This window comes from Diadema antillarum, unplaced genomic scaffold (assembly GCF_040938485.1).
Source record: "Diadema antillarum isolate AM-2024a unplaced genomic scaffold, OU_Dant_1.0 seq00002662_RagTag, whole genome shotgun sequence".
In the NCBI taxonomy this organism is placed as follows: domain Eukaryota; kingdom Metazoa; phylum Echinodermata; class Echinoidea; order Diadematoida; family Diadematidae; genus Diadema; species Diadema antillarum.
Genome location: NW_027273262.1, coordinates 4,055 through 31,068, shown reverse-complemented (window position 1 = coordinate 31,068; position 27,014 = coordinate 4,055). Strand labels below are relative to the sequence as shown.

Below are 27,014 nucleotides of genomic sequence, written 5' to 3'. Positions count from 1 at the left end.
TAGAGTGAGTGGTTCTTTGACCTCATGAGAGTCAGACCATTTTAAATGAGAGTAAATCACAATCTGTGAAAAGCGATTTCATCAACGTTCTCACAGAGACTGCTAGATACACTCTTTCATAACAATGCATGAAAACAATGCATTTTTGGTATCTTTGTGTACAATAAATAACAGAGAGAAATAAAGACGTGAGATCACTCTCCTTGTTCCAGTGATAAGCATGGTTATTTTCAAGTGTCTGCAGGATGCCAGAGTGGATGACTTGCAGACATTCAGTTATTCATAACTTTCAAATAATATCATAATGTCACATCACTTGCCAAAGTTTACTACAAGTGTCACTGACATGTTGGCTTCACTGGATGCAACTTCTACTGGGAGCATCTTTCCCTTCTCTTCATTATCTCACTCATATTGACAAGTTTAAATGCTTATGTTGTAAGTAGACAGGCATCCACCATGGAAGCTTTTTCAAATGACCGCATCATTATCTACGCCTGCTGGATATTGCATAAATATGAAGATAATATTACAATTTCATCCTGTCATTACTGAATCAAGCCCAAAATATACATATGATCCATAAATATATAAACATCTGCACTATTTACAAGACTACAAACACACACAACAATTAAATTCACTGGGCTCAGTGACTACAGTAGCATGAAATTCACAGAATTCCATAGCAACTGTATCCATATTAATAGTAAACAATTTACATAATCATTTTGATGATTATCTTCTGGTAAAATAGCTCATATCCTGCACACCAAAACAGAAACTTGCTGATGAAGAAATATTGAATACATGAAGGCATATACACCCATGAGACTGCAGACATTGGGCCACTGTCCCAATCACACATCTGTGAAATTGGTGCTGAATAATTATGATAATCAAATGATAAATCATGATTGCATCGTACAACTTCAAAGAGTATTGATAACAAAAGACATAGGATTAACAAAGGATATGAGAAACTGGCTGATTTCTGTTCTGAATGGTTGACATTGCAAATTTATATGTTTCGCCATTCAGCATATTAGCCTGATAAAGCAGTAGACATTGAAGCAGACTGATCTGCAAAATATAGGGATTTTTGTTTTGTTTTGTTTTGATCTTCTTTTAATCAAGAAATTTGATACTTGTTATCTTTGTTCAATACCTCTCGTCTGAATTTCAAAGTCTAAATTTTCTTAAAGTTCAAAACATTTTAGTCTTATGAAGCATGTTGTCATGGTATTAGACTGGTTCTATGGTGCACTGCATCTAACATCAAGTATACGTGACCTGCTACAACAAAAGGGTCCTAAAGTCGCTGACGGGTGAGCCGAGAAAATCGAGTTTGAAGTCAGATCACCAAAATCTGTCAAAACGTTTGGATTTCTGTTTTTAACATAATTTTGTAGTCTAATGTATCTTCTATCATCTGCCGAAATTTCGAAGCTAAATGATCAAAGGAAAGGCCTGAAAATAGCATTTTTCTGGGCCATGATTGGCTCGCCCGTCAGCGACTTTAGGATCCTTTTGTTGTAGCGGGTCACATATTTCCTCTACAATGTGTTTGAATTTGGTTGCTGGCTTTCTTACCATTTCTCTGGTTGATATTTGAAAATTATATTAGACATGCTTAGATAGCTTAGATACAAGAAAATATCAAAGTAAAACATTTGGAAATTAATAGGTGATTTTTGTGGGGCTTTTTTCAGGCTCTTATACACACTTTGACAGGTCACTCATATTCTCAGTATTATGTGCATACAAGAATATTGCATACTGAAAGACTTGCTAAAGTCATTACACGCCAAAACTTGTTATCAGGGTTATTGGCATGTTGGAATTGGTGCTTTAAAATTGCCATAATGAGCTGTTAGAGTGGCATGCATGCCTACGAGATTTTAAATTCATCTCATTATCTCCCAACTTTGCAAACTATTCTGATTGCAAAACATACACACATATACAAGCACACACATCTCTTGGCAATGAAGCTCAAAGTTACACATATCACATAGGCTCAGTGACATTTCTATCTAAACCTCAGCTGTGCTTTGCTTTTGTTTACAGCAGGCCAAACTTTTCATTCCAAGATTGTGATTAGCACCGAGAAACAACAGTAAAATCACTTACAGCCAAATTGGTCCTTAGTCAATATTGTGATTGGGACACTGATAAAGAAAAGTAAGCATTTCATGTAATTTTATGGGGTTTTTTTTTGTTTTACAAGCATGCAGCATAAGAAAGGAGAGTTTCTACGTAAAAAGCCATAACAAGGGTTAATCTTTTTTTTTTCCTGTCACCACTAACTTATCGTTACAGACATATCAAGGCTTAGGTTTTTATTACAGGGTATGATACAAGCTTTGATGATTCTTATTCTACACTAGCAAACACCTTTCTTTTGGGCCTTTTAGATTTCTGTATAATTTTGAACCTGAACAAAAATACAAGTTTTGGTAGCTGAGAAGCATTTGTAAAAATGACTGTAGGTCACAAGATATCAAATTCTTTCTAATTTTTCCTCATATTTTCTGTGAATACTTAGAGGGTAATGAAACCCGAATATACATGTGGATTGAGTGAATGCAGATATATTTCAGTTGTACATATCTGTGAAGTTTGAAGGAAAATAGGACAATCCGTTCAATAGTTGTGCATTTTTACAGTTTTGTTCACACCATCGGTGAATAAGAAAACTTCAACAATTTGTGATGTCACATCAGGAAAATAATATTTTAAAAAAACTAAGAAAATTCCACAAAATGTCATATTTCATGAGAAAGAAGTGCACATTCTATCCATTTGGTACTGACATATGTTGAGGGTAATATAATTCCCCCTGCTTTTCAAAAGAGGTAAGCCAAAGGCTCTTTCATTATGCTAGAAAAATGAAAATATGTTGAATTCAACAGGTTATCCACATAATGATATGAAGCACTGATATTGCTATGTCAATTATTCACTTCATTTGACTTTGTACAAGTTTTTTCTCTCTGTAACTCTTTTTTAGCAAAAATTATGTGTAACATTTGCTGTGTATGTAGGGGAAATGAATTATCATTAAACTTCACAACCTAGTTGGCTCTTATAGGCAACTTGCATTTTAAGTCCTCAACCTTGAATCATGCATAACCATGAACAAGGAATACCGATTGGCATTCTGAAAATATGGAAAGCCTGTTTACACATTTCCTATATAACCCTACAATCTCCAGAGACAATTTGTCAAGAATTCAACAGATTTCAAAAGGCAATTAAGTAACAATAGGACTCATCCACATTGATCAAGTGGAAGAGTGAAATTCTTCCAGAAAATTTCACACATCACATATCTTTCCCATATATGACATTTTGCAGAGTATGAATGTTATGGCTTTCAGAAGGAAAATATGGCATGACAAGGTGTGTGACAGGTCTGTTCTCCTTTCCAGGAATTTATTTCCCTTTGTTGTTTTTATCCACAGGAGTAATCAGCTGTTGGCCAAGACAGAGGTGTTGTCTCTTGTGGGGAGACCACTGGGTATGGGCCAGTTGATCTTTGCCTTGTGGGACTTGAATCCAAATCGACAGCCTCTGACACCTCTTGCCTCCTCATCAGTTTTCATCTTCAGTGGACTGTCAAAGTCTTCTAGCTCTATCTCTGAAAAAAAAAAGAGAGGAAATAACATGTATGCAATGTTGTTATCAAAATCTTTGTAGTCGTTGGATCTGAAATGGTGTATTATAATGATATGAAAAGACTGTACTGTGACACCAATTTATTGTTTTTATCTATCAATTTTGCACTTTTGTGAATTGAATTTGGTTAGAGTTGCTATAACATGTACATATGGCAGAGTGATGTAAATTTTGGTACAGACTTCACTGCATGCAAGAGGCTGGAATGCAGAAGCCTGGTGCATGCTGTTGGCTTGAAGGTGATGCTGCTAAAATGGCTACCATGGAGAATTGAAGTTTGAAATACCCAGGTATGTGCATCCCTCAAAGTCTTGTGACTATCTCATATAATGAAGATGGTGAGTTTCCTTGTAGAGAATCAAATGTACAGAATGTTTTAATCTTTGCGTTTGAATGAATTACAGGACATCATACATTCCTCAAATACACATAAAACCCTTCGGACAGAACATTTTTGTATATTCCCTCACCTGCCATTCATTATCTCTACATCAAACACTAATGCCATTAAGTTGTCCACTCACCTGATGAGTTTCTAAGAAGGTACAATCTGTATGTCTTTGCATCTTCTTCCTCCAGTGCTAGGCGATGTGCCAGAATTCGACCTACACAAAGATTAAAGACAAAAAGCATTGCAAACTATGGTAAACAAAAGCAATTTACTTGTGCATATATTTTATGAAACTACATTCAGAAGTAGACTCATGTGATAATAATTACACAAAAAACTGTTTAATTATCATGATTTTAAACCCAACAATCACCTTAATGAGTTCCAGTGTGACAGGGTTTAATCAGGTCTACACTTCCTAAATTGACAATTATTTATACACTTTATCAGTAATCTCAACAGAAAAAATTCAACATGAAAACAAAAATTTAGCTGCACATGATGACTACACAGTACTGAAATGTTATACAGGCAGTATATGCGTACTGACAAGCTGAACTTTTCTGGCTGTGCGCAGCATGGTGGGATAACTGGAATGCTAAGTTCTTTGACACCACTCAACTAATAACAACAATAGTTTTTGTTCTGCTTACTTTCTGACAACTGTTGCATGAAAGATTATATTCACATGATATTCCTGAATGCAATATTGGCTTCTATCTGTTCAAATCCCCCAGCTAACAAAAACCTTGATGTTTACAGATTCAAAGGTTAAATGCCGTTTGCCATGACACGTACAGACTTCACTGGCCACCATGCCGGGAAGCACAGGGAGGGTCTTGAGGCTGATACAGGTCGGATCAAGAGTTGGTGCTGCCAGCACTGTCAGGAAACCTTTGGTCTCAGTGTTTGTCTCCTCCTCAAACTGCTTCAGTACACATACTACATTGCAGATAAACAAAAATTATAATGAATACATTAAAGCAATGATGAAAAAAAAACAAAACACTCATTCAGTAATTACATAGCATGAGGATCACATAGTAGAGAAAAAAAAATGGCTCATAGCAAAGCACATACTTACAGAACTTCTAGTTTTCACACAAAAATATAGACATATGTTGAAAAGCAACATACATTTTGTAGGTGGAGATAAACTACACAGCTAAATGCCACTGCTGGGCAGTCACAACACACAAACACACTCATGCACACACACACACACACACACACACACACACACGATCCTGTTTTGTTTTCTGGACAGAACTACTGTAAAACGAGGAATGTTCGCATGCATTTAAATTTCGCAAATTTCGCGAGCGCCAAGATTCGCGAAATTAAAATGCACGCGAAATTTCTTGTCTACACTATGTGCATTGAACGCCAGTGGCAATTCGCGAAAATTTCATGCCACGAAAAAGGCCGTCGGCTCCAATTCGCGAAAATTTCGTGCTGCGAATATATCATGTTTTACAGTAATTGCAGTCCCGGAAAAAATGCGAACTTACATAAACATTGGATAACACAAATGACTGACATGTAATCTTCAATTTAACAATTACATGGATTATGTGTGATTGCAGAAAAAGAGATGATTTTAACTAACACAAGGAAATATGCTAATGCTTTACTGTGCAGACTTGATAGTATGTTATTGAAGTGAGAGTAGACACTCACTGGCACTGCTCAGTGTGGTCAGGTAGTAGCCTCCTTCCCCTGATAGCATGGCTGGATCTAGGAGCCCCCACATGTAGTCAGCTTCAATCTCAATACACATCATCTCACACTGGACCAGCACGTAGATCAGCATGGGTAGAAAGTCTGCAATGAGGTAAAAAATCACACAGTTCAAGTTAGATTTCTGCAGAATGTCACACAAATCCGTTCGTGCATGATTAGCTTTCACTGACACTTTGACTAACACTATATGGTATGACTTAAGCCTGCTATTTTGTTGAAAATTTAAACACTGTCTTTTACATCCTTTTTGTGATGACAACTATACGTCAGCCAACAATCATCATACTCAAATCAAGAGGTTCCACAAAGCAATCAGGGAGACATATCATGTATGATATAAAGTGTACATTCATATCTAAATAAACAAAATTATTCCGAAAGTGGGGAGGATTTAATATCATGTTGTCAGGCTTTGCAACTATATTGAAAATATGATGTTGTAGAAAGTCCCTCCACAACATGATTTCTCTACATGTCCCTCTGCGTACAAACATTCAAGAACAGTATCTTCCTGGTTGGCCAACTTCTTTTCCCAGAGGTCTTGTCAGACATTCAGCTCTATCATTACAACAGGCCACTAGCTAGACTTCAAACTGCCTTCTTTGCTTCATTCATTTTAAATCATACAATTTGTAAAACAACATCAATTGAAATATTCAACATAAATTCACAAACACGCCCCTCCTAGAATTATGTTTCATACATCAATAACTTGGGAAATATATACTGTATATGATATGCTGCATAAGCAATTTGTTAGACAGAATCAAGACAGAACTCACCATCTGCTCCCATAGAATTTGTCACCTTTCTGCCAGAGTTCTTGTCCCGAACCTGAGCATGAGATAGACAATGGCAGAGATATTAGTCAATGCCAAACAGAGGGACAAGTCTCACCACAAAACTTGCGATTATCGTCAGGTTCTAATTTTGGATTTCCAACATTACCACGTGCTCCCAAATGAGATGTCATTTCCTAGCCTGCAGTTATGGAAACTGCAGTTATTTTACCTTGTATGTGTTGGACAATGCATTCTGAAACAGGACCATGGTGAGAGCATCTCACTGTGTGCACTTGCCCTCAAGATGTAAGAAAGGAGTAGCCACATTTGCATTCACTGTCATTATTCCTAAAAATTTCATCAGTCTGAATGGAAGCCATTGTCCTTGTTATATGTCAAATAAGCAGCATGATGTCGTATCAACTAAGCAGCATGATGAACAGGCATCTCTGTATGACCTATGTACATCAAACATTAATGACATCAAAATCATTCATCTCCTTTAAGTCCTTCATTTTCTCCCTCCTCCTCTACCTCCATCTGTTTCTTCTCCATCCTTTTCTTTACTTCCACATTTTTTCCCCGTAGTTTTCCTACTTTTGGACTGATTTTGCATCCTTTCTTGTCACTATGCAGGGCATTACAAAGGATACTTCAGTTGTCAAAATGGGCATTTGGATAAGGGTCCCATACGTTCAACAGGCAAGGGTCTATTCATATCACCTGCCCGACAATAAAATTCACTTGCCCCATGCAAGTGGACGAGTGACTTTTGTAGCATCCTGCTTGAACTATTTTATCCCTACAGCACCCAAAGGAACTCTTTCATCCAGTTGTCCTGTTCTGAAAATGGTCCCATACTCACCGAGTTGTAGATGGCAGAGACAATTTTAAGGAGTAGGTCCAGCTTCCTGAGAGGTGAGTATGCCTCTTGCAGCTCTGAGAAGAGTCTCTTGATCTCCTCCAGGTCTTTTCCCCGGGGTGGGATATAATTTGGCTGCACAGAAACCAGAACAAGAACAGTCAATGGCTTAGCATTATGAATTTTCATTAACCATAGAGGAAAGAGCCCTAGATCTGGTTGTCACCATGCCATCATAAATTGTAAATTCTGACATATTTGAAAACACTGAAATTTGTGTGTTTTGAGCTTTTATATGTCTGGACTAGATATTGCAGTGCTGATGACATAAATATGTGCATATGTAATTCATACATATGCAAATTCAGCACAATATCATGCATGTTCATAATGTATATATAACCTGTGGTCATGGCAACAAATTATGCAAGAAGATGTGTAGGAGATAAAACAACAACATGCACACCTGATCAGAGTGCACATATTTAAGCGAACCATGCCAATTAAGAAAGTCCACAAAGTACAAGTTGGAGACACATAGCGACATCATAGAATAATCAGCCACGATCAGAATGTCGCACACACAAGACAACAAAGAGGTGTGCTACTGTTTCCATTTCTATCACTCAGTATTGAGGAAGTGAAGTAGCCAGCAAAACATACTTCAATTGTGTCTATCAAGAACACAATAGATAAGTTGTCAATCAATCAATATCACGAGGGTTACTTCCTGCACAACACACTCATCTCAGCCTTCAAAGAGCAGAATTTGAAGGAACCCAAGTCTCACCTTGATTCCAAGTTCCTCTGGAGATTTGGACTTTGCCTGCATGATGTTGTGATCCATCAGAGCCATGGACCCATTCCTACATGACAAGAAAGGAAAATAGTATGGAGAAACATGACAAGTGTATCACTGATAATAATGACAGATGGATAGACGAATACCAAAAAGAATATATAAATGCACACAAAAACAGGTAAACAGGTAGATATACACAGACAGATCTATCTATATACCTATATATAAACGGACTGATCGGATGGCAGAATAAAACTAATTCATGGTCATGACAAGAGCGGACAAAACATGTTCAGTTCAAAATGAATTCATAATGAGACATAGAGCAGAGAGAGAAAAATGGGCTATTAGCATTATCTTGTTTTGGGTTGAAGAGGTCAATGCAGGTTAATGGTATAAAATGTGCTTGTGCTCATAAAATAAAAGTGAGTACAAGGGCAATATGGTCATTAAACTGGGCAACAATGGTCATTGCAGTACACTGCCCTCAGTCTTACTGAAGCCTCCAGAATTGTAGTACACTGTACTGAAACTAGTTCATCACAATGACTTTTTATATGATAATCACTACAATCTTCTGAACTGCTTTTCACTTCTCACAATATAATAAAGCATAGGGCAGTGACTCTTGATGACCACATTATTCTAAATGGGAAAGTTTCCCTCAATATGTATCATGTGATTCAGTACTGCAAAAAGACTAGTGAGCCACTTGGTGAAAGTTTGGAGAAAACTGGGACAATCCATTCCAGATTTGTGAATAAGCTGACCTGTTTCTGAGGTATGGTAAGACAAATACAATTTGTATATCTTCTGGAGGAGCAACATCAAGTGTCTTTTGATTAATTTTTTTATTTATTTATATTTCTTTATATCATTCTTTTACTGTGACATGATGAATGGACGAGGAGTCTCATCTAGAGTTGGAGCCATGGAATTCACAAAAATTCAAACATGCTTTTGATTACATCATTGATTTTCCTCAAACTTTAACCAAGTGTTTCACGATCTTTCTGAATTCACTAAATCAAAAAATGGATTTGAGGCCAAAAAAAAAAAAAAATCCCCTTAAACTATTGATATAAAATACAAACTACCAAACACATGTATGTGTAACATCTGAGCACTGGACATTCCTACACTACGACTGCTCTGTAAGTAACAAACTTCTTACCTGTTGTACTCATTAAGACAACTCATACTGATGTCAGACTGGAGTGGTGCCAGGACGCATTGGTGAAGGGTGCCCTCTACGATCGCCTCCAAGCTGCTTGCATCCAATTCATTGGCATACTGCAAAACCCAGTAAGACACAAAATGTCACTACAGAGGTTCAAACAATGTCAACTAGACCAGTGGAAATGACAGTTTGCTGGGTCAGAAAACGTTACAGACATATGAAAAACGCTTGCATCATCACAACATACTTGGGCCATGCATCAACAGCCTTGTGTTCTTGACTATGCCGCCACAAAAGAATTAATTGCAGACAAGTAGACAACAAAAGCAAAGTGTTGGTTTTCACACTGCCACATGGTAGAGGCACTAGATATGATGCACATCAAATGAAGAGTTATTGATAAGTGATATGAAGTCAGAAAAGAAGTAAAATGGACTTTTGATGTTTACTGGTCACACACAATATCTTCCGCAACATACATGTACAATGTAGGTCATCATCACTGATTTATGATCTGTGACACAGGGTCCACATAAAATAAGATTCACTGTGAATTTTAAGCACAAAGAGCCCTCTACCCCTTTCATCTATTCCGTGCTATTTATCACTGATGCACACATTTGCAGACAACCAGGGAAAGAAAAGAAGTTCTCTACCTTGTTGATGACAGCATTAACCTCCGGCTCCCTGTTGTTCAAGAGGTAGTTCTTGGTGCCACTCATGAACTGCCGCACACTCCGGAGCACCACCTCTGGTTTATCTGTCTCACACTTCTCCTCTTGAGTTCGGATGAAGCTGTGAACCAGGGCCCCCAGCCCAATGCTGCTGTCTGTGCTGCTCTTTGCCACCACCCTACCATGAGGAAACAGGTGGGAATAGTTGATTGATATCAAAGAAGCAGTTTCTGTAAAACATTTCATATCAGTTACCTACATTCCTTCTGTTGCTTTCTACAATTAGTATTCTTGCATCAAACACACTCCTCTGAGTTAAAACATTGCATACATGTATGCACCTTGCATTTATTTCTTGAGTGATACTTTATTCTGTCCATGAGCTTCACTGTCAACTAACAGCAACTATTGCTTCAAAATGAGATATCTTTTTATGTTGTCTATGCGACAATGCAAAACTCAAATACACGATATAGAGAAAGAAAAAAAACAAGAAAGACTGGCTTTGGTAATATTGAGGAGTAAGAGACTCGATATAGACATATTTCAATATATGAGCTCTAGCAGGGGAGGGCAAGCTGCTATGAACATGTTGAAGTTGCTTTTTCCCTAGCTTTCCTAGGCAACTACCATGGTTCTAGTTGTGGCCTCTGCTGAAAGAGGTAAGATTGTTACACAATCATGCTAACTATTGGAGCTGATGGCAAGATGGGTGTACAATCACGTGCAATATGTTCCCACCCATAGTATCAAGCTACAAGTGGTTGCATCACTACTTGCAATACCCGCGACTCACACCATCAGTCTCACACCCAGAGGCAAGGCAAAATTGCTTATCATCATTCAGTACATCCCTGGGGGGCATTTCATGAAGGAACTTGTCAGATAAAATATCAGACAAGTCAATTATATCCGACAAGTTCAGAGAAATCAGCCAATCAGACTAAAGAATTTCTCAAAACTTGTCGGATAAAAGTGACTTGTCAGATATTTTATCCGACAAATTCCTTCATGAAATGCCCCCCCTGATCACTTGTGTTGCAGCCCAGATTTCAACCCTTTAAACAGTAAACACCAGCAATTATCACTGTACAAGCAGTACGAGTCATATATTTCCTCAGTGTTTGATCACTACTGCAAGGCCACAACTGTCCAAGATCTGTTGCATCACCTGGTCCACTAGGGGCCCACAGCACAGTGTGGTGAATCAAATATATCTCCCAATGATCTCATTTGGGAAGGAAGTGGTCATTTGTCCTCTTTCAGATTCTGTTTTCAGGTCAGGTTTAGCACTACTTCATGCTAATCCCCCAAGAACTCTTAAGGGCTTTTTACACTTGCAAATTTTTGCTTAGTCCCGTACCAACGGTGGGGCTAAGGGGGGGCCTTAGCCCCACTGTTGGTACCGGACTTTCCTTAGCCCACTTTCTGTTTACACTTGTTTTTGCCAAAGTGGGCTAGCCCCACCGATAATCCCGTACTATCTGGCCCTGCAAAATAGCAGGGTTAGCACCGCAATTGCGGTGCCAAGCAAGCGAGCAGTGTAAACAGAACGAAAAAATAATCCGGGGCTAAGCGATGGAGACGAAGTCCCACCCCCACTGACCAATCAGAAACGAGGTAATCAAGTACTGCCGGTGTGTGCGTGTACGTGTACAGTGCACAGCGTAATCATGAATATTCATGTGGTTTGGAAAGTACGGTACTAAGAAATATGAGTGTAAAAAGGTCAATTTTCTCCTTAGCCCAGGACAAGAGCTTAGTACGGGACTTATTGGCGAGTGTAAAAAGCTGAAAAAATTGGTACGGGACTAACGATAGTCCTGGGTCAGATAAAGTACGGGGTTAAGAAACACAAGTGTAAAAAGGGCTCAACAGGATTTCATTAAAAACCAAGTCATCTTTTTAAGGGGTATGTCAGTTTTGCCCCTTCACACTGTCCTTCAAAGAATGATGTCAATCTGTCAGTTTGGCATAAAATGTATAGAAAAATTTACGCATTATCTGTAATCACAAACAAAGAAAATATGATATCATACCAGTAATATATGAAAGGTTTCATGACCTTCCACAGTTCTAGGTAAATGAATTTTGTTGTTATGGCTGTTTAGTGACTTTGCAAACTTTGTGAAGGGAGGAGGAAGAGAGAGAGAGAGAGAGAGAGAGAGAGAGAGAGGGAGAGAGAGAGAGGTCTGTATCGCCATAGTGACTCATGCTACCGTGACTCATAGCAAGATAAAAAGATCACTGTCTGACATTCTACAGATCAAGCCTGTGTGTCAGTCCTGCCCCTGAACAAGTCTTTGATGATATGGGACAAGGACAACATGCATTTCAACAAGTATCTACGATCTTCAGTCACACACATACAAACACACAAAGTCTTCCCCATCCCTTTTCACTTGATGCTTTCTCCCTTCAGAATGCAGACAATAAGATATCTGAATTTCTGTGTTCTTTGCTTCTACTGTAAAATTTTAACTACAGTAAAGCTTTGTTTACATCTGTTCAATTTCCAACTACCAACTGCATTATATGATGAATTCTGTTTACTATTTTGAAATATTCTGTAACATGTCTGCCCTTAAACTTCCTGACATGTCATATTCTTATCTGAGTTTAACTGGAAACAGGACTTTGTTCTGGTTTATCTTGAAATTTGCTCTGGGTGAAAAAACATGATCATGTCATAAATGTGATAAATAGCACACTCTAAATGATCTAACTTAGTTCTTGAAAAGATGTAAGTGTAAGAGATACTTCAAATGATGTTTTATTTGCACACCTCCCAACCTTTCTGACTGAAAAATAGGGATGATTTGGCTCAACAGTAGGAAAGAAAGAGCAGTTCCCATAGGAGCATGCAGTAAAATTATCAAGAAAAATAGGAAACTCCTATTGAAACAAGAGCTGGAAACGGTCAAAATTCAGATTCTTTCCTCCAAATTCAGAATGGTTGGGAGGTCTGTATTTGGAATGTTTCTACATTTTCTCAAGCAATATTAGGATCATGAAGTAGAGAGAGAAAAAAAGTGCTACAGCTTGCAAACGATTACTCTTCCCTATATATCAATACACAGTTTGTGTCATCAGTCTCACGTATAACCTGTGATTGAGGGTGCTTACGACACCTGCTTCACAAGCTCAAAATAGATGCCACCAGAAGCCAAACAAAGCTTGCTGAGTCATTTCATTTCAGGGCCCACTGGACTTTGAAAAAACATGAAGCTATTAATCATGACAACAAAGAGAATTCAAAGAAGGGTATCTGTACCTCTTGCTCTGATTGGCTGAAAGCCACTTTTTGCCTGATTTGTTGACATGCCTGTGACTTTTGACGAATCAGTGCCCAGATCCAGCTGACAGTTTGAGATAGTCTGGGCACGGTGACAAGCACTAGCCTTTACAGACAATGGATCATCTCTCTTGTGATTGTTAACATAATATGTCTTGATATCATAACTTCATCAAGGTATAATGTGTCATGGGATCTCTCTCTCATACAAACACACACATGAGCACACACACACACATGTCATTCTCTTGTATTAACATTTGAAGAGCTCACTTGCAAAAGGGGTTAGATCCATTTTTGACAAAAATTGAGTTATTAGCATCACTGCACAGAATTCCATTTGAGTTAGTTGCAGTGAAAATTTCAAATCCAGACAAACATTTGAATAGAAATTATAGTAAAATTAGATTTTGATTTTCCATACACTTGTGTACAAATTCTAACAAACAAACCAGTTTTTCTCTAAAGTACTAAAAGTGGATCTAACCCCTTTTGCAAATAAACTCCTCATTTGTGGATTTACATTTTCATTTACTGATTCTATTTCTCATCTTACATTACCATTCAAATTCATAATTTCCCTATGCAAGATGGTTTATCTTTCTCTCATTTTCAAGTGACCATAAATCTGTTGTAATCGCTTCCTCAAAGTCATCTTCAATGTCACACTGTTCCTTCCAAGTACCACACTGCACATATTACCCACTGACCACTCCACACTGGCCCCACCCAAACCCTGGAGTGGCCCTGGACTGCACCCCTGTCTCACCTCAGGATCGTCTCTTGGATGTCCACACTTGGGTCCCGCTTCCGACTCTTGCCTGAAGATATCCTGTGTAACCTCTCGCTGGCCTTCTCTGATCCCTTCTTGGCTGTGTGGGTTCATACAAATTAAAGTTGACACAGATTAGAAGGAGTGGGCAAGATATCAGACTGACTACGCAAGATGTTAACAAGAGATATATGGCAAGACATAACAATTCATATAGAAAGGACAAATAGAATGCAGAGTATGTATGCATGTGTGTGTGTATGAGAGAGAGAGAGAGATATTCAAAGGGAAAAAGAGCAGAATGATGAAGAGAAAGGGAAAAAGCACAAAACCCACCCCAAAAAACAGAGTGTAAAAAATATGACATACATCGTCCAATTTCACATTTGGAGACAAACAGAAAATAAACAAAATATCATGCAAAACAGAAGTGTTCAGTGCCAATGGGGTAAGTAAAAGAAGGAATAGAGTAGAAGAATGAGGTTCACCTTCACTGAACTCATGGAAGAATTACTTCATGGGAGAATAAATGGAGAAAAATATGTACAAGACAATTAAATACATTTTTTTTTTAATAGACAGAAGGGTGTAACTACAAAAACAATAAGATTTGGAACTCTGTAATTGAAGATGTGTTTGGCTGAAAGTAAACATGAGGTTGAACAACTTGGGGGGGGGGGGGAATCAACATCGAGAAGCAAGTATAGCAAGGTCAGATTTTTTTTTTTTTTTTTAATGAAATGTGATGAAAAAGAAAGAGAAGGAATATATGGCCAGAAACAAAGATAAACAGTAAGGTAGCGGTTACTTGAAAGTTGGTCAGTAAGAACACAGCAGGATGTTTCTGAGTTACGGGTAAGTTGGCTTACATAATTCAACGAATGTGTATGCAGGGAATAACAGGAAATTAAATAATATTAACAGTAGCTACTTAAAGATATTGAAACATAACAGAGACCCCCACAGATTAGGATGCATACCTAGTAGATGATCATTAATCAAGTGCCCATAGCATGTACAACAAATAATAGAAGCCAGTGATATACTACATAGTAACACTGCATTTACATACATCTACAAAGTCCGAACTACTGTCTTTATCATGCTAGACACATTACAAGTGAGGAAGAATTGGCATTTACTCTTTGTCAGAGTGACTTCAGTGAGAATTGAATAATGGGAATTATGACACACTGCCTTTGACTACCTGTACCAATGACAACTCAATTTGGGTTATTGCAGCACATCATAAATATGTCCAAACCTTGCCCGAAAGACCTGAAAATGTGTTTTCAGTATTGCGATATAAAAGTATTTCCTGAACTTTGTTAATCTTTGTTCAAACAAAATGGAAAGTCTACGGTTTCTTCAGGTTTTCCTGGACAAAAGATTTCAACTTGTGGCATAAACTAAGCAAACTGCTTGTTTATTGGATGATGTGGTTCAGTTACCGATGTGATGTATTCTCACAACAACCACCTTCGGTATATCTTTTCCCCAACATCTATGATGATTAATGGCTAAGAGCTTCTAGCCCTATGAAGAACAATTCTTCCCTTTGAAGCCATGTAAGATTTTAGTCATAGAGATTGTGGACTCAGTCATAGAGACTGTGGACTCAGTTGATGTAAAAATATTTGAAGAACACACCAATTACATTTGAGGAAACTCAGATAATCCATTCAAAAGTTATGAATATGTTAAGATTTGTTCAAATCCATGCGCCGTCATTGTAGGATAAGAAATAAAAAATCTTATAAAGAAGTACACAATCCTTTAAATTAAGGTATTACTGACTTTTAAAGAATAATATTCTTCCACCTGCCTTCTAAGGAGGAACACTTAGTCATGAGCTCTTTCATTATGCTATATTCCTAGAAATAGGAAAACATGTGGAATTCTCTTTATAATTTCCTACATTGTAATATCATTCCCCCAATTTAACATCACATATTATTTACAGTTGTCTTTTTTAATATCCAATGATGGTGACACATTATTTTATCAAATATATCAAAATTCATACTTTTTGAATGGTTTTTATCAACAGATCAAAACAAACTTTGGAGGTAAATTCCCCTTTAAAAGAGGATGTGCTATTTTTGTTTTTCTATACAATCACTTCCTCTTTCTTACAGCTAAGAACAAGGCAAAATGACTGTGAGGGTTCGAAGGCCGAAAGAGTGTGGTCTTTATCTGGTTTCTGCACATTCAGAGTGGTGTGCTTGTCAGATACTGAGAAAAAAATTCTTACCTCATACTGTTAACCACAAACAACAATCTATACAATAGCTAATCCATGTTTCACACCATGTCAAATATGCAGCTCTCTAAATGCATGCATGACTGACTGTGAATGAGAATGCAGGTTTTGTTGGTCATAGGGAATAAAGGTCAAGCTAAGTTCCACCCCCTCAAGCATGTTTAAAAGATCGAGCCATCCGAACACAACTAAACCCTAGCAAAACTAGGAGACTTGAAAATACCTAAACACAATGATGTGCTATGAATATGATTTCAGTAACATTATTCTGGACACAGGGTCCTAGCTTGCTTTCATTCTGTTGACAACCAGCTACATGGTCTTGAAAGGATCAAACATACATCAGTAGAGAAAACAGAGTACATGATTCTGTACAAGCAGAAATTTTCAACATATTTCTGATACCACAATCACCAGCGATTTTGGAGAATATTCTGTGTTTCAAAGTCATGTAACCTTTTATAGAAGCATTAATTAGAAATGCATCAGAGCAAATCGGGAGAGAAAATTGCAAGCTCTGCTGTGATGTAAAATTCTTTATGCTATGGCTATGACACTTTCATTGTACGGTGGCATTATTGTGATTTATGGATTTCTGTGTGTCCAGTTGTGTGTTTGAGCAAAATATGAATTGGGCATGTGAATGTGGCACACAAAGAGTTCGATAATATTAGTGGTGGTCCTGATAAGGACAGGATTTGTGATTCGTTATATTCCTGACTGACAAATCTTTCAATGACAAATTTTAAAGGCAAAACAGACAAAGATGTTACGACCGCAACATCATTCCAGGAACCACGATTTGTAGAACCATGGCTTTGTCCCTTCAATTTCTTTTTCTCTGTTCTGTCTTTAAGTAAATCCTATGCATCAGTAAGGCAGAAAAAAAAAAAAATTGTGGTGTTCTGCACCCTGCATTTCCCTGTCGTTTAATGACTCAATAATTTGAGAATGTCCATATGAATTGAGTACAAGATGGGCCAGGTAAAATGGATTCAGTGCAACATTCATGGTGTGCATTTACAAAATGGCCAGGGTTCATGAACGCCCTGATTCTGTGTCAAGCTGGATGACACCTCTTTCTCTGTGACGTCAATGTGGATCCCCTCACCTATCAGTGTGCCTGCATCCCATGGCAACAAAAACTTCTGCGACAAGATACTTATCGCACTTGTCGGCCACGTCCCCCAATCCGTGCTGCTGAGCATGCATTATCAGTCTGTCCACACACAGTATCTCTAAACCATTTCCTCTCCCTACGCGAGTTCACGACAGGAAGAACACTGTCTTGCTGTCATATCTGTCATTGACCGTGGGGCAATTCTTCTGGGTTGTCTGATTACATCTTATGGATGACAATGGGGCCCTTGGTGCAAATAGCTACTGAGGTCATATTCAGTTTTTCTTGCCCAGGATCCCCCTCTTCTTCTGACAGGATGATAGATCGCTCAGGACTGCAATGGTGCGACAGGTTGTAACAACCTCTGGCAACTTGTAACATGACTCCCAGTGAACATCCCTTGCCTCATTCACTGATTTTCAAAGGCATATATATGCTACTGCTTACAATGAGATTTGGGTAATGCAAATCCACTGAAACTTGTAACAGAATCTGCAGTCAAAGGTTGTGTTCCTTTGAAAATATAGTGCATATGCATTTGTTTGTATGTATGTATGTCTGCATGTATGTATGTTTAAGTGTCTATATATTTATGATGTATGAATTCATATACGTACAATCACCTGCTAAACTTCTAACATTTGTTGCCTCTTTTAGGCTAGTTGCCATCAGGGAACATTCCCCGCCATCCTCCCCTCCAGCTGGGTGACAAAATGGAGAGGACTGGGAGAAACCTTGGCACACTTTACACTGCCCTATGTGTCATGATGATAGCTGGCCCTTCTGGATCCCTAGTCATGATTCACACACCAGGGTCACTTCCCCCTGGGAACTAGCGCAAGTCTCTTGAGGGAGTACAATGTATAACATTCCGCATGACAGATCATGCTGGGACTCTACACAACCCTGGGAGACACAGATTGCCACATAAACTCTGCTAATATTTTATGTCTTTTTTTTTTTCTGAGAGAATGAGAGTGTAAGAGCAAGAGAGACAGAGATATATAAACAGGTATTAAAAAAAACATAAAAGACAGTCGGTCACAAACATACCAAAATAGACAGATAGGAAGATAATGGCAGATAAAGAGATTGATACAGGGATAGATGGACACGATAGGCATATGTAGGCATGTGGACCAGGACATGGATATAGATAGATAGATAGATAGATAGCCTATAGATAGATAGATAGATAGACATATTGTAGATAGATAGATAGATAGATATACAGACAGATAGAGAAAGAAAGATAGAGAGATAGAGGGATAGACAGATAGAGGGATAGACAGATAAATAGACTGGATTAATGGAAAATGGTATTTCCTCCCTCGACAACCCATAAACCACTACATGTAGTTCAGGGCTTAATTGTACCCAGTTTTGAAAAACAGGAAAAGGGGTATTACCTTTGACATTTACATCTATGCCCCACTTAACATGTCCTTTTTTCAATGTTCTATGAGGCCATGTTATCCAGATCTTTTCCAAACAAATTCAATACAGGCCTTTTGCTTACACAGTATGCCATACATACTTGTAGATTAACATCCTGTAACTTGATGCTGTACACATTCTGCAAGATTACCTCCGGTACTCCGTATCAAGTTTTCTGAGTTTCATTTATTGCACAGAAAACTTGGTGCTTGAAAATATCCACATCTTAACTTCACAGAGGTTTCTTTTTTGTTGTTACTCTCTGTTAATATGATCATATACTCAATATCAGATAGATTGAGCATACAATCTTCATTACGGAGAATAAAAGCAGCGAAGACACCTCTGTAATTACAGTCTCTTCGCAAATCAAATTCAATTTATTCTCATAACAAAACTACAAAACTAGATCGTATTTCATTAGCAGTCTCCACACTGGAGATGTATAGACATTTGACATTAAAACTCTGGTGATGTGTCAAATTTTCAACTCCTTACTACTGGGCTGTACCTGCGCCCACTACCACTTTGTACAAATGCAAGTATTTCATTGACATCACTCCGGATCGAGTGGATGGTGAGTTTCTCGACATTGTGATGTTATTGTATACAGAAGGCAGAGTTCACTGACTTAAATAAAACAACATAAATGCAAAAAAGAAAAAGAGAAGAAGATTTTTGTCAATCTCTTGAAAGGGGGTGCAGCCTCTTAGACACGTCCAAACAACGTGACCTTGACCTGTGTTATCCACCAAATCTTCCATACCCGCAGAGAAGAGACATTCAGTGACTCATTTATCCCTTGCATAGCACCATATCGTTACCATACCTCCATAAAGCCACAGGGCTACTCCCTATACCTCAGTCTAATGCGCATCATTCTCAGGTTCTGATACCTCTGCGTGTGATGAGTAAAACGCACACCAGTTTCTTCCTGTATGAATTAATCTAGCTGCCACTGTCACTGCAAAATGCTGTCATCGTCCAACCCAATAAAGTGCATCTGTCTGTGCCTACAAAGTTCTTCCATACATGAATGTATTAACAGAGTTAAAACTATACGCACACCTAGCCTCTTATAAATAGAGATTTTCCATTGGTTTGTAAAGAAGAGACCCACGAGTCTCACGCTCACCTCAGCATTGCATTTTGCCTTCATGACACTTCACCAAAACAATATTTCAAAAATCTTTAAGATTTGTGTGGTAGAGCAGGCCCCTTGGCCACTACCCTCCTAATGTTGGATATTTGGGACCCACCAAGGGCTTCCCTGGAGACACCACCATCATTTGTATTTGAAATATGAGCCCTTCCCCAAACTTATGATTCCTGCTATAAAGTTTGGTCAAAATCCAGCAATCTTTTTTTCAGTCAGATTAAAAAGAAATCTGCAAAATGTCATGGACGATGAATAATGGCCGGATGGTGGGCAATCACAATAGATCACTTGAGCCATTTGCCTCAGGTGAGATAACTACTAGAGAAGAGGGATTCTTGGAGGGAGAGTGTGATGCCCATTGGAGTCATGGTGTAAGTAGGTATCACTCCTGGATCTGCCACGACCAAACTTGAAACTACCAATTGCTTACAATGGACTTAAAGGGATCGTATAGTATTAATTGAGACCTAACTTCAGGTTTCCGACATTTTTTGGTGAGATAATGAGAAACCTCTTAAAAATATGAAAGAGCATGTAATTCCAAGAGGGATTCAACGTTTATCTGATGAAAATTGGTTTTGAAATGGCTGAGATATCCAAAACAGAGTGATCCTAATAAAAGGTGAAAACCACCGTTTATTAGGATCGCTTTGTTTTACTTTGTTTTTGGATATCTCAGCCATTCCAAAACCAATTTTCATCAAATAAATTTTGAATTTCTCTTAGAATGTTATGCTTTGTACTATTTCATAAGTGGTTTCTTGGTATCTTGCAAAAAGTTAAAAGCCCAATCCTCATCTCTACCAATACTATGTGCGTGTTTATACAGGAGCCTCTCGCATCGGCGCGCATGAGCCGGTATTTTACCTCCCGCATGAGCGCTTATTTCTCGTGTTTATACAGAAGTCAAAATACCGGCTCATGCGAGCCGATGCGAGCCGATGTGAGCGGACCTCAGCTGAACCGGACCTCTCGAATTTTGGGGTCAAGCATAGGTCACGTTTGCAGTGCAGTTTATTGCATGATGGGAAAAAATGAAAAAAATCAAGATGGCACCGGCAAAATCATCAGGACCACCAAGCTTGAAGGTTATTCTTGTAACGTTCCTCTTGACAACCACCTGGCCAAATGATCAATTGAAATCCAGTTTTTCAGTAAGAAGGAGAAGACGTAGTTCGATCATGACAGATATTAAAATACGCGCTTTCCGGTTACCTCTCAAATTTCGGTCGTCTGTATAAACACACAGCAAAATATGCGAGGCTCCTCTCGCATCGGCCACCTCAAAAGGTGGCGGACGGGACCTCTCGCATGAGCCTGCATTTGGCGGCGTGTGCCGGCATACGCCGTGTTTATACAGAGCAAAATTCAAGAGGTCCTCTCGCATGAGCCGGCATGAGCCGGCATGAGCGCGTATTTTGCTTCTCTGTATAAACATGCTCTATTTATCATCCTTTAACATATTTCAGTAACTTCTGGCTCGAGAGAAGCAAATTTTTATAGATTTCTTAATTTGGGGGCTTTGGGGACCACTGGGAGGGTCCACAGGGGGAGGAGGCATGGAGATCCTATTCCCCTAGGGTAGTTACCTACAAAGTTTGGTGGAAATCCATCATAGGGTTTTTGAAGGTTCCTTTTTTTTTTTTTTTTTAAGCACCATGAGCATCAAAAGGTGGACCTATGCACTATACAAATAGTGACTATTATTTCTATTATGATTATTATTAAAGAAGAAATGGAAAATGAAAAAAAAAAGGTCTTGCACGATGGAAGATGCATGACGGATGCCGCAAAATGAATGATCACAATAACTCACTTTGGTAGAAATCCATCATAGGGTTTTCAAGAAGAAGTGGAAAATGTCAAAAGTCTTCCACGATGGACAAGGCACACCAAATGCTGGACACTGAATGACCACAATAGCTCACTTGAGCCTTTGGCTAAGGCGAACGAAAAAGTCTGTCTGTTTCCCCCCCCCAACCAATAGGTTACATATCGTGGCTAACTATGGAGGTTGTCTCATCAGCTGTTAGACTACTGTATGCCAAGGCATGAGTCAGAAAAATGTACGCTAGAGTTCGATATCAAAAGGAAGGGTTCACATAAGAGGCTGGTTGTACTACCTTGAAAGCTCCTTCAAATCTCGACAATGTTTTGCCAGGAAGTTAAAAAAAAAATCACAACAGTCTCAGAATAGTCTGTATGCAGTTTCGAGTGGCGCTGTTTGGTTTGGAGATGGAGAATTTACATACCCTCAGAAATCACTCGATACTTAAGGTGAATGGTCTGAGGCTCTCTAAAGACTCTTGGCACATAGCGTGCAATTTTTCAAATGGATGTCATCTTGTAGCAGAGAATGGAATGTCATGCTGTATGGATCAGACAAAATGAATCTATGAAATAAAACAGAACCTTTTTATAGGCCTTCCACTCCCATGGCACAAGAGGGCCATCTAACTTCCATGCGTCATCATGCATACACAGTACAGGGTTGTATGAGTCAGGGTAAGAAGATTCATTGTCTACAAAAATGTCATGATGTAGTGTTTGCATCATGTAAAACATAATAGACACAATACAATTTGTTGAGAATTGGTGTGTGTTTGTGTTATTATGATTGTATACATGTACAGTACATAGCCTATCATTAAATGGTTAGTTTAAAGAAGACAACAACTTGAATGCAGAGCACTGACTAAATCAGCACTTCCTTCCTTTTGGAATGCTACGGACAGTTTCCTAAACAAATTTCATGATAGTCACTTCAGAGCAAATACACATATTTTCTCTTGAATTTGAATGCCTGTGGACATGGTGGCAATGCAAACTAAAATTCTGACACAACTTATTCTGCAAGAGAAAAACGTCAGTAAAAAAAAGCAACTTACCAAGCCCTTTGATTTTCCTATTGATTTGCGACAAGCTGGACTTATTCCTCTTATAATCCTTCTTCTCCTCCCTTGATTCTTCAATCTCACTTTCATCCACTCTGTCACTCAGTTCCACTGACTGGCTGAGCACTTGGTGATTGCCATTCTGGTTCTCAGTGAAAGGGATACCTATTGATTCACTGGTTTCCACCACAACATCATAGTCTAGTCTCTCATTGCTTTCCAGAGAGCGAGACATGGATTCCTCGGCATCGAGTAATTCATCCATTTCGTGATCCGATATCGTTTCCTCCTGATCGGGTATATATTCATTGTCCATGGGCACCTTGATGAAGTGCGGCTCTCTTGCTTCACAAACACTGTCACTGGCACTCGATACAGGGGTCATTGTTGCTGACTTTGAGTTGTTGTTTACAGGGAGAGTACTACACACATCTGACACCGACACTGCAGGGACATCACACTGGACAAACATATCCCTAACAAGTATATCGAGAGTGCTCAAAATGTTGCTGCTGCCCTGTGTGAGGAGGTCTGTGCTTGTCTGCGGATGCCTGTACTCTGACTCAAAGAGTGGGTCAAACTCTGGCAGTGCAGAGTGAGTGTCTGGCTGCTTTTGCGCTGTGGCAGCTGGAGTCGGCTGCAGGATGTTTTGCATTTGAGCAGCTGCCCTTGGGGCAGTGGTAAACTGCGATGAGTCAGGAGCTCGGCTGCTGTGTAAGCTGGTTGCTGGGGGAGGGGCTGAGTAATTAGCTAATGGCTGCTGCTGCTGCCACTGTTGCTGTAAACTGCAAACGGAGTTACCAGGCTGTGGAGTCTGATAAGCATCCAATCTCTGATTGCTGGGTCCTGGATGCCTGTATCCTGTTGACACTGAAATCTGGTGCTGTGGCCATGATGTTCCATAGGTTGAGGATGCAGCGGATCTCTTGGGAGGTAGTGGTGGCTGGTCATTGTTGGGCAGAGAATACTCAACTCCACTCATAGCTGGCCTGACTGCAGACACTGGGCACTGCGCTTGAACCGGAGACATCATGAAAATATTGGGCGACAATTCCTCATTTGGGGGAGGGGGTGGGGGTGCACACTTTGGTGGTGGGTAACGCTGCTCTGTTGTTGAGGTCACAAAGTCAAATTCACTGGCACTGCTGAAGCGCATGTCCTGCCGGTCAAATTCTGAAGGTGGTCTGAGTATGCCAGGTCTGTTTGGAATCCCACTGCTGCTTAATCTTGACTCCTGTAATGATAACTGGGTAAGACTATCAAGGCTCCTGGGTCTGCTACTGTTCAATTTCTCTTTGGTTTCTGCATTCTCATAGATCACTGGAGGTGTGGTCGTTAGCATGCCGTAAACAGCAGTAGCAGGAGTAGTTCTTAAAACTGCATCATGGTTATGAAATAGATCTGTATCCAAATCCGTCTTCATGATTGGTTTGGCACCAACCGATAAACTCTGATTCAAAACTGGTCTTGCACTGGTGAAATCACTGGGCGAGTCCTCTACTCCTTTTGTTGCATCTACATTGAAAGGATCATGTGGCACTGGTGCTGTAGGGGACTTGCTGTGTGTGGACTTCCAGAAGTCTGTACAGGGCAGTTAAATGTGTGAAGAAAGGAATGACATAAAAGGCAACTTTTCTATAGATATGCAAAACTGAAGTAAGCGATGCAACATTCATATTGCTACTTTTGTTGTTTGCTCATCTTAGGCAAAGTATTAATATCTGCCAATTCTTGATATTGATGACAAGTTAGGTCTATCTAAAATTTTTGTAATGTAGGCTTACATACAGCCGAACAAGCACTCTGTAGTACATAATGAATGATGGAAAATACCTCTTTAGTCACACATTTTGGTTGATGATAATTTCCACAGAATTTACACAGAAAGTGTTCTTTAATAGAGAGATATATTGGTGAACTGTGGTAACCTAATACATTAACAGAGCTGGCTTTCTGTAACATAGGGCATTTAATAGAGTTTTGGGCAGGACTTGATGTAATTTCTGTTTAATCTCTTTCTAGAGATACTGAGTTGAGTAAAAGGCATGGACCCTTGCATCACTTTTTTGTTGTTGTTAAGATCAAGCATACAAAATAATGTGTGATGGCATCACTGAAGTCAATCTGAAATGCAAAATCTACCATAAAGTCATAATTTCAGTTATGTTTTAAGATAAGTTTAGTACAATGAATCCCAACTACTGAAATAGCTATGAAGGTTGTGATGCAAATATGATTTTAACAGGAAGCTTGGTGCCCACACTGCACGAGGAAGGAATCATGTGAAAATGTTTCGGAAGCGCAAACACCCACGGGCCAAACAAACCTTCTTCCAGAATAGCCAAAGACTGGATCTCCCGAAGGTTCCTGGCAGTCATGACAGCCATGGGCAGGGCCAGTCGGCATGGCAACGCCCCATCAGAGTGAAGGTGGTAGGCGATGAGGTCGTCCACTGCTGGAAACAACATGTCCTCATTGGCTAATTTAACTCCTGTGGGGGCAAGGAGAAAATAGCAAACAGGAAAGAGGGAGAAAATATCACATGCCCTACTACAACAGAAGTACATATAAAGGGCAAGAGTTTAAAAGATATGCTTGATATAAGACACATGAGATATTAATTAGTACATGAGAGTATCACACGAAATAAACCTGACACGGACACTTGTCCAGGTGTCAGTGATATTGCATATGATGCAGGATGCCAGACAGGAAGTGTTGATGATCATAACATTTCAAGCTGACAATAAACCACATCCAACAACATTTGGAATATATGTGAGGCTATGATAAATGACACTTTGTAAAGACATGGTAACTACACAGCTGAACTTGATAGTCACTACAGATGATATCCTTACACAGCTAGTAGAAAGGTATTGGCTAAAACCGTGACAACAGACTACCATACACCCTACACTTTGACTCTTTGTCTGCCATGTTAGCACATGCAACTCAGTCAACAGTTTCCCAACTTCAAAATGTGGCTCAAATGAACAACTGCACACAAACCAATCAATAAATCACAATATGCCACAGTACACTGAAAGCATCATGCGCTATTCCATTCCTCATACATATTCTATAGCTTGCAACATACAAATTTTTTGGAGTGAATTTCAATTTCTTGTTGAGACTGAGTCTTCAAAAAGTCATACCTCCCATACCTACAATAGCTAGTCATGAAAGTATTGTGTAATCATGACCTAGAACACAATTTTGAAGTCTGTTTGGGGGTTTTGTTTTAATACTACCATTTGCAAGAAACATAGTCATAGTATAAAAAAATGAATCAGAGCAAAGCTTTTCTCTACAGCATAAATGCTTCTATAAAAAGTTACATGGCTTTGAAAAAAAGAATAACAGAATAACAACAATAACATGGCACCAGGGCACACAGGCACTTTACGCCATGGCTCACAACGAATTAACAACTGCTATGCAAAGTATTCATTAGTTTGCTATGTGTCACCTTGATCACTGCATACGGGACAGCTGTAAAGATTATAAAGTAACATGCAAACAGATGCCTCCTTTCAGGGCTGTATCTAATTATTCAAATACTTTTTAGCCTACATGCAATGATAGCATATTGACTGGACTGACCTTGGTAATCACTGTGGATAGGGTAGCTCTCGATGTAGGGGCCTTTCCCCATTCCGGGATGCTTCAGTGTAAGTGACAGCTTGTCCTTCTGCCTGGCTTGCCTGACAATGAACGTCTGCAAGAGATAGGTCAAGTTCAGGTAAACAATGAACATGGGTTATCATGATAGTTCAGACATGAAGGTGTATTGAACACACAGTTACTGTGCAGGAGTAATTGTTTTGATTTGTTGAATGGCCGTAATTTCAGCAAAATGACTGTTATTGCCATATTGCAAAATCTAACTGGGTGAAATGTCAGTTGTTTAGAACAATAAAAAAGCTGCTGCACAGAAACTTTCTGTGATTACATTC

General features: G+C 39.0%; 1 protein-coding gene across 1 annotated transcript; it reads right to left on the bottom strand.

Moving 5' to 3' along the window:
* Window positions 1-27,014, bottom strand: LOC139715035 (uncharacterized). The gene is made up of 13 exons (XM_071626661.1): window positions 26,662-27,014; window positions 25,382-25,546; window positions 23,050-24,636; window positions 14,180-14,282; window positions 10,098-10,293; window positions 9,436-9,554; window positions 8,250-8,325; window positions 7,463-7,594; window positions 6,598-6,649; window positions 5,753-5,896; window positions 4,871-5,014; window positions 4,206-4,286; window positions 1-3,643 (listed from the first exon to the last, which is right to left on the bottom strand). Exons 1-13 carry the CDS (start codon window positions 26,813-26,815, stop codon window positions 3,474-3,476), a joined length of 3,123 nt encoding a protein of 1,040 aa, XP_071482762.1. The 5' UTR covers window positions 26,816-27,014; the 3' UTR covers window positions 1-3,473.

What these genes read in the sequence shown, in the direction of transcription:
- LOC139715035 (XM_071626661.1), bottom strand. Translation starts at nt 26,815, where the DNA reads ATGTTCATTGTTTACCTGAACTTGACCTATCTCTTGCAGACGTTCATT. An exon ending in TATCCACAGTGATTACCAAG is followed by an intron (nt 25,547 to 26,661) that starts GTCAGTCCAGTC and finishes TTGCCCCCACAG; the next exon opens with GAGTTAAATTAGCCAATGAG. An exon ending in TAGGAAAATCAAAGGGCTTG is followed by an intron (nt 14,283 to 23,049) that starts GTAAGTTGCTTT and finishes GAACCCACACAG; the next exon opens with CCAAGAAGGGATCAGAGAAG.